The sequence below is a fragment of the Nomascus leucogenys genome, unplaced genomic scaffold (assembly GCF_006542625.1).
Source record: "Nomascus leucogenys isolate Asia unplaced genomic scaffold, Asia_NLE_v1 002228F_12183_qpd_obj, whole genome shotgun sequence".
NCBI lineage: Eukaryota > Metazoa > Chordata > Mammalia > Primates > Hylobatidae > Nomascus > Nomascus leucogenys.
Window position 1 is genome coordinate 1 of NW_022097429.1, and position 7,183 is coordinate 7,183.

Consider the following 7,183-nt stretch of genomic DNA (forward strand, 5'->3'; position numbering starts at 1 on the left):
TTGCATTTGCATTATTTTGGCTTCAATTTGCTATCCTCCCTCATACACATAGAGATCATTTCCATGTACGTGATTTCAAACATCCAAGTGCAGTATTAAAAGCAGTTGTAAATTATGGTTCTCATTTTCATGATACAATTACCATATAAACTTCCTCTTGCTGCTGTAACCAATTACCACAAACTTCATATCTTACAGTAAAATGACTGTTAATCCTACTGTTCTGGAGTTCAGAAGATTTAAATGAGACTCACAGGGCTAACATCAAGTTTTGGGCAGGGCTGCAGTCTTTCTGAGGGCTCTGTGGCAGAATCTATGCACTTGATTTTTTTGAGCATCCAGAGGCCACCTTTATTCCTTGGAACATGACCTCATTCTTATATCTTCTTTTTTGTTGTTTTGAGATGGAGTCTCCTTCTGTCACGCAGGCTGGAGTGCAGTGGCACGATCCCAGCTCACTGCAACCTCTGCCTCCCGGGTTCAAGCGATTCTCCTGCCTCAGCTTCCTGAGTAGCTTGGACTACAGGCACGTGCCACCATGCCCAGCTAATTTTTTGTATTTTTAGTAGGGATGGGGTTTCACCATGTTAGCCAGGATGGTCTCGATCTCTTGACCTCGTGATCCACCCACCCCGGCCTCCCAAGGTGCTGGGATTAGGCGTGAGCCACCGCGCTGGGTCCTCATTCTTGTATCTTAAAAGTCAGTGATGTTGAGTAATTTCTCATGCCAATACCTCCATGGTTGTCTTTCTTCTGCCTTCTTCTTTCACTTATAAGGAAGCTCGTGATTTCATTGAACCCACGCGTTTAAGATAATGTCTCCATCATTTTATTGCAACCTTAATTTCACTTGAAATCTGATTTCCCACTGCCATGCAACCTAACATATTTGTATGTTAGACTCTGGGAATTAGGACATGAACATTTCTGGGAGGCCATTATTTTGTCTACAGCGGACATAATCTATTTACCTGCAGATTAAAGTGTTCTTTATTTTCTGCCTCCCTCTCTTATTTTTTTTAAATAATATGAATTTTAATAAAGAGAAAGACAGAAAAGAAAGGAAAGAAAGAAAAAAGAAGGAAGGAAGGAAGTAGAAAGAAAAGAAGGAGGAAATGAGAGAAGGAAGGAAGGAGGGAGGGAGGAAGGGAGAAAAGCAGGAAGGGAAAAAAGAAAGCAAGAACACAAGAAAGAAAGAAAGAGAGAAAGAGAGAAAGAAAAGAAAGAAAATGAAAAAGAAAGAAAGAAAAAGAAGGAAAGGAAGAAGGAGAGAAGGAAAGGAGGAAGAGAGAATGGTAAAAGGGAGGAAGGCAAAGAAACAAAGAAAATAAAGAGGAGAAGGAAGGAAGGAAGGAAGGAAAAAGGAGGAAAGGAAGGGAGGGAGGAAGGAAAAAGAAGGGAGGGAGAAAGGAAGGGAGGAGGAGGGAAGGAAGAATAAGAGGAAAAAAAGGAAGGAAAGAAGGAAGGAGAAAAAAGAAAGAAAAGCAAAGAAAGAGGAAAAGAAGAAAGGAAGGAAGAAGGCAAGGGAAGGGAAGAGAAGCGAAAGGAAGATGGAACGAAGGAAGGAAGACCGCAAATATTAGAAATTCTGGGTTTGTTAGAGAATATGCCATACTGGTTTTTTTTCACTTGAAAGGAAAGTGTATCTGCCATTGAAGATTGGATGTCTTGTTGTTGATGTTGTTTTTCTTATCTTCCATATGATTACTGAGTTTGTGCCTAGTCTGTCCATTACTAAGACAAAAGTGTTGAAGTCTGCAAATATAATTTTGGATTTTTCTAGTTCACCTTTGATTTCTTTCATGTTTTACTTCATGTATTTGGAGGTTCTGTCGTTAGCTGCATACCCTAATTCGTAGGATGTTTACATCTTCTTGAGAATTGATTATTATATTATATATTCTCATCTCTGATTCTTCTTGTTCTGAACTCTGTTGCGTCTAGTATCAATGTAGTCCTTCCACAGCTTTATTTTAGTGTTTCCATGATATGGCTTTCTCCATATCTTGATTATAACCTATTTATATCTCTACATATTTGGATCAAGATATAAAATTTAGAGTTAATTTTTTAAAGATTTTTTGAAGATGTAATTCGTATTTATTTTTGTTCTATTTGACATTCTCTGAATTTCCTGTATCTGAAGTTTGATTTTCTGTCACTTCTTTTAGAATATTTTTGGCAGTTATTTTGAAAAATATTTCTTTTGCTCCATTATTTTTCCCTCTTTTTTTTGGGATTTCAATTATAACTAGCGTGGGTAATTTCATCTCAGTCTTATGCAGGTGCTTTTTCTCAGGGTCTCAGGAATGTAGCCTTCTCACACTTCTGTTCTGTTCCTGGCTGTGTTGCTGAGCTCAGTGATATTCCTCCTTCACCTTCAAGAGCAGTTTTGTTTTGTATTTCCTGTTTTCATACTCCCAGCATCAGGAGTATTCTAACTGTGGCAGTTTTTGTTGCCTTCCCCTACATATTAAGTGGAATATCTTGGTCTATTTGGACTTTTATAACAATAGATAACATCAACTGGGGTTGACCTAAAAAAAACAACAGATTTTTTTTTCACAATTTCTTGAGGCTGTAAAGATCTCCAGTCAAGATGCCTCACAAAATTCAGGTGTTGATGAGAGCCCATTTCATGGTTATAGTAATAGTGCCTTCTTTTCCTATGTCCTCACATAGTGGAAGGCCACTCAAGAACTCCCATTGAGCTTCTTTTTATAAAGGCACTAATCCCATTTCGTGAAGGGCTCGCCCCCCAAGACCTGGTCACTCCAAGTGTTCTGCTTCCCATGATCTGGTTATCAATATACAGCTTCTATCTTGGATTCCTTACCAATTGCTATGAAGATCACAGTTGGGTTGTCCGGGGCAAAAAGTTGATTCCATAGCGTAACGGGTGGAATCTTCACAAACTTCTGCAGCTGTCAGCGGTCTCCCAATCTGACCAGCCCCACTTTGTATTCAGGAATTTATTTGATTATCCCCAGCTTTACTTGTCAGAGTGGTGTCTATTTGCATCTGTCCTACGTAAGTGCATCTGTCCTCTTTCTCCTTGCAGGTGCTTGTTTTCCCTCACATTTTGACTCAGTTCTTGGCAACCTGGTTGCTATAAAAATAAAGTCAAGACTTTGAACTTAGTTTGGTTCTTTCATTGTTGTAAGGTTAGGAGCCCTATTCCATCCCAGCTCTCCAAAACCCAGAATTTTTGGGGGTTGAAATTTTAGGCTTTCTCTTTGAATTGTTGTTTTATCTTATTTCAGTTACAATTTGCATTTTCATAATGATTAATGAGACTGAGCTTTTTTTGTGTAGTTGACTGTACCTTTGGATTTGTTTCCCAAATCCCTTTTCATTTCTTATTTTCTTTGTGGTTTTAGAAAATGTAGCTTACATATTGTAGCTTGATTTTTTTACTCAGTTAATGGCATGCTTAATGGAGAGAAAAAATATTAACTATATTTCCCTTTTTAATTACTGTGCTTTTTTCTTTTTTAAGGAAATATTTCATTATGTGCTGCGGCTTTTTAACCCCGCCGCTGCAGCTTTTTGTGGCCTTTTGCCCCCGCCGCCGCGGCTTTTTGCGGTTTTTACCCCCGCCGCCAAGGCATTTTGCCCCGTCGTCGCGGCTTTTTCCCCCGCCCCCACGGCTTTTTGCGGCTTTTTACCCCCGCACCCGAGGCTTTTTGCCCCCGTCGTCGTGGCTTTTTGCGGCTTTTTGCTCCCCGCCGCCGCGGCTTTTGCTGCTGCGGCTTTTTGTCCCAGCACCCGGGGCTTTGTGCTCCCCGCCGCCACGGCTTTTTGTCCCCGTCGCCGCGCTTTTGCCGCCACAGCATTTTGCCCCTCCCCGCCGCAGTTGCCACCCCACCGCGGCTTTTTGCCCCCGCCGCCGTATCTTTTTGCGGCTTTTTCCCCCTGTAGCCGCGGCTTTTTGCCCAGGCCTGTACGACTTTTTGCCCCCGTCGCCGCGGCTTCGCCCCCCACCGCCGCGGCTTTTGCCGCCGCGGCTTTTTGTCCCCCACCGTTGCAGCTTTTTGCAGTCGTGGCTTATTGTTCCCGCCACCGCGTCTCTGAGGGCTGGAGCAGCAGACTGGGCTGCCAGCTCTACCGGCGTCCTGGCTGGAGCAGCGGCGAGGGGCGCTCCTGGTCCATCTCTTCCGTCTCGGGGGTTCCTGGCTTAGGCGCCCGCGCCCCGGGCTCCCTGCCTCGGCCGCCGCAGTGTGCATAGAGCAGCGCTGTGCGCCGCCGCGATGGGAGAGAAGGAGGGCGGTGGCGGGGGTGATGAGGCGGCCGTGGAGTGAGGCGCGGGGGCCGCGGCCAGCCGGGCGCTGCAGCAGTGCCGGCAGCTCCAGAAGCTCATCGGCATCTCCATCAGCAGCCTGCTGGGGCTGCACACCAAGTGCGCTGTGTCCAAGGACCTCACCCAGCAGGAGATATGGACAGTGGTGCTTGTAACAGGGTCGGGGACCTGGGCTGGGCTCGAGGAGCGGCCCGGACACCTTCCTCCTGGCCCCAGTTCACTCCTGGCCGAGTTTCATCCTTGAGCCCTAGTCGCCCCCTTGGAGGCTTCCCCTCGCTCCTGCACTCGCTTTTAGGCAGCCAGAGGACCCGGGACCAGCCCTCACCTTGGGCAGGATTTGTGGGGCGGGTGCGTGGTGGGAACTTGGATGGAGGCTCCAGGGGCCCGTGGGTGGGTGGGCTGCATGCGGACATCCCCTTACCCCCCGAATTCCCATCTGGTCCAGCCCTCTTTTATCATGGGTGAGGAAACTGAAGGCCTCAGGGAGAACTGACTTGCCAGGAACCCCTGTTAAGGATAATTAACAAAGAGTGGTTATTAAAGGAGCACTGAGTTGGGAGTCAGACCTGGAGGCCCACACCCTTGGTTAAGACAGTATACCACCTTGAGTCTGACCTGTTGACTGAGGGTGAGCCACTCCATCCTCGTCTGATTGTGGGGTCTTGACCTCAAGGGGCTTCCTGCAGGAAGAAGCAAATGGGTTTCCTTTCCTAGCTCTGTCCAGTACCTTAGGGACCCTGAGAACTGGAGAGATTCTTGGAGAGCCATCTAGTGTATGTCATGGGTGGGACTTTCTTGAAGGTCAGTCTGCCCAGTGGGCTGGCTCAGCCCTAATGAACTGTCTTGAATCTTTGGAGTTGTTTGTGTACTTTTAAGGGCTTCTCATCCTTGCACCAAAAGATCCCCTGGAAATGAGGTGGGAGAACCTTAACTTTTTTGGGGCCTTGTGTTTTTCTTAAAAGTTCATGCACATGGCCAGGTGTGGTGGCTCACACCTGTTATCCTGTCCTGGATCCCTTGAGTCAAGGAGTTTGAGACCAACCTGGATAATATAGTGAGACCCCGTCTCTACAAAAAATAAAATATTTACCAGGGGTGGTTGTGCGCATCTGTACTCCCAGCTACTGCTGTGGCTGAGGCGGGAGGAGCACTTGAGCCTGCACTGAGCTGTGATGTCACCAGTGTACTCCAGCCTGGGCCACAGAGCAAGACCTTGACTCAAAAGAAAAACCAACAAGAAAAATTCTTGAAGATTTTGCATTCTGTCCCACTGTCCATTGGTTTTCATGTCAAGATAATGTCAGAAATTCTTTACAATTGCTTCCAGAAGGAGTAGCCTTTTGATCTAGTGCACAGGTGTCCAGTCTTTTGGCTTCTCAGGGCCACACTGGAAAAGAATGCTCCTGGACCACACATAAAATCCACTAATGCCAGCGATAGCTGATGAGTTTAAAAAAAAAAAAAGGTTTGTGCATAATTTTCATGATACCCACCACCACAGATAGGCGGAAAAAGTCCTTGTAGTCAAAGGGTTGGACAAGGCTGATCTAGTGTCTTGTCGTCCATTTTGGCTTTCTCCCTGATTCCAGAATGCAGATAGAGACGTAGAGAGGTGCTCTCAGGACAGCTGTTGAGATAAAAAAATCGTTGTCATTTATTCCCAAGCACAGCTGTTTGTCATTTGCATTGAAAAAGTCTCCATTCAAACTGCTGTCTCATATAAAATCTATTTATATAAGTCTGTATTTTTCTGTTGTCTTGGCCTTTGTGGGCAGTAGTGTGTTTTAACGAGCAAACTGTCCTTCCAAATAATGAAGCCGAAGTCAGCCTACCTGCTTGCCATTTTTCTTCCCCTTCCATTTTTCTAACCTCAGGATAATTGTAAGAATGAATTAAGATTTGTGTTTAAGGCCAGGCACAGTGTCTCAGGCCTGTAATCTCAGCACGTTGGGAGGCGGGAGACGGATGTATGGCTTGAGCTCAGGAGTTCAAGACCAGCCTGGGCAACATACTGAGACTCCGTCTTGTATAATTAAAATTTAAAAAAAGAAGAGAAAAAGACCTGTGTTTAAAATTTAAAAAGGGGGGGAAGTGTAATGCAAAATGTGGACTATGCCAGCTATGATTGGGAAAAGTAATTTTTCATACTGCATTATCTGCAGATTTGTATTAGCAGTATACTGGTCATAAGCGTTTTGCTTTCCTCAAATATGAGGTAAGCTACTTTAAAGTGTGGTGGGGCTTTTCTTCCCACGTGGCTCTTGGAGTGGTTGTAGGCTCCAATGTTAGCCATTAATTTGGGAGTTTAGTTTTGATATGGATAAGGTGAGACCCAGCTTCATTCATGGTGCCAAGCACTGTTTTGCCAATAAGGAAAAAAAAAGCATAACTGTGAATGTTCTTAATCATTAGATGCTATCTGGGAGCCTCCTACCCCGCCCCCCCACCAAGGCCCGGGCCCTTAAAAAAAGACCCAACGCAGCCTGTTCTCGTATCTCATACTGTATTCTGCAAGAGTGCTCTCTGTGTTAAAGAAGTTGTGCTGTATCAGCAATCCTCCTCCTGAAGATCCCTGCGGATGAGGATTTGTGTTTAAAAGGGTTCTGAGAAGTCCTGCAACACCAGTTCTCAAACTATTTGTCCAGGGGATCTTTCCTTCCAACTAGAAAATAAACTGGGAGCACGGCCTTAGGCCTGTGAGCAGAGAAAGAGACAAAGAAAACTGTTGGCTCACTGTAAACCAAGTGTTGTTTCGTTTATGTTTAGGTTTTTATGAAATTGAGGTGCTGTTTGAGGTTCTAAGTCAAACTGGGTGGTTGAAGAGAGGCTGGTATCCCTGTAGACTTAGCCAGCCATGAGAGGTTGCCTTTTGTTGAAGGAGGT

At 45.2% G+C, this 7,183-nt stretch overlaps 1 protein-coding gene across 1 annotated transcript; it reads right to left on the reverse strand.

The window, feature by feature from the left end:
- Nucleotides 1-3,510: 3,510 nt before the first annotated feature.
- Nucleotides 3,511-5,068, reverse strand: LOC115834254 (translation initiation factor IF-2-like). Its single transcript, XM_030809000.1, has 5 exons — nt 5,028-5,068; nt 4,721-4,749; nt 4,034-4,441; nt 3,869-3,974; nt 3,511-3,781 (listed from the first exon to the last, which is right to left on the reverse strand). Exons 1-5 carry the CDS (start codon nt 5,066-5,068, stop codon nt 3,511-3,513), a joined length of 855 nt encoding a protein of 284 aa, XP_030664860.1.
- Between the last annotated feature and the right edge of the window lie 2,115 nt (nt 5,069-7,183).

What these genes read in the sequence shown, in the direction of transcription:
- LOC115834254 (XM_030809000.1), bottom strand. Translation starts at nt 5,068, where the DNA reads ATGGCTCTCCAAGAATCTCTCCAGTTCTCAGGGTCCCTAAG. An exon ending in CAATAAGCCACGACTGCAAA is followed by an intron (nt 3,975 to 4,033) that starts AAGCTGCAACGG and finishes CGGTGGGGGGCG; the next exon opens with AAGCCGCGGCGACGGGGGCA. An exon ending in GGCGGGGGCAAAAAGCCGCG is followed by an intron (nt 3,782 to 3,868) that starts GTGGGGTGGCAA and finishes GGCGGCGGGGAG; the next exon opens with CACAAAGCCCCGGGTGCTGG.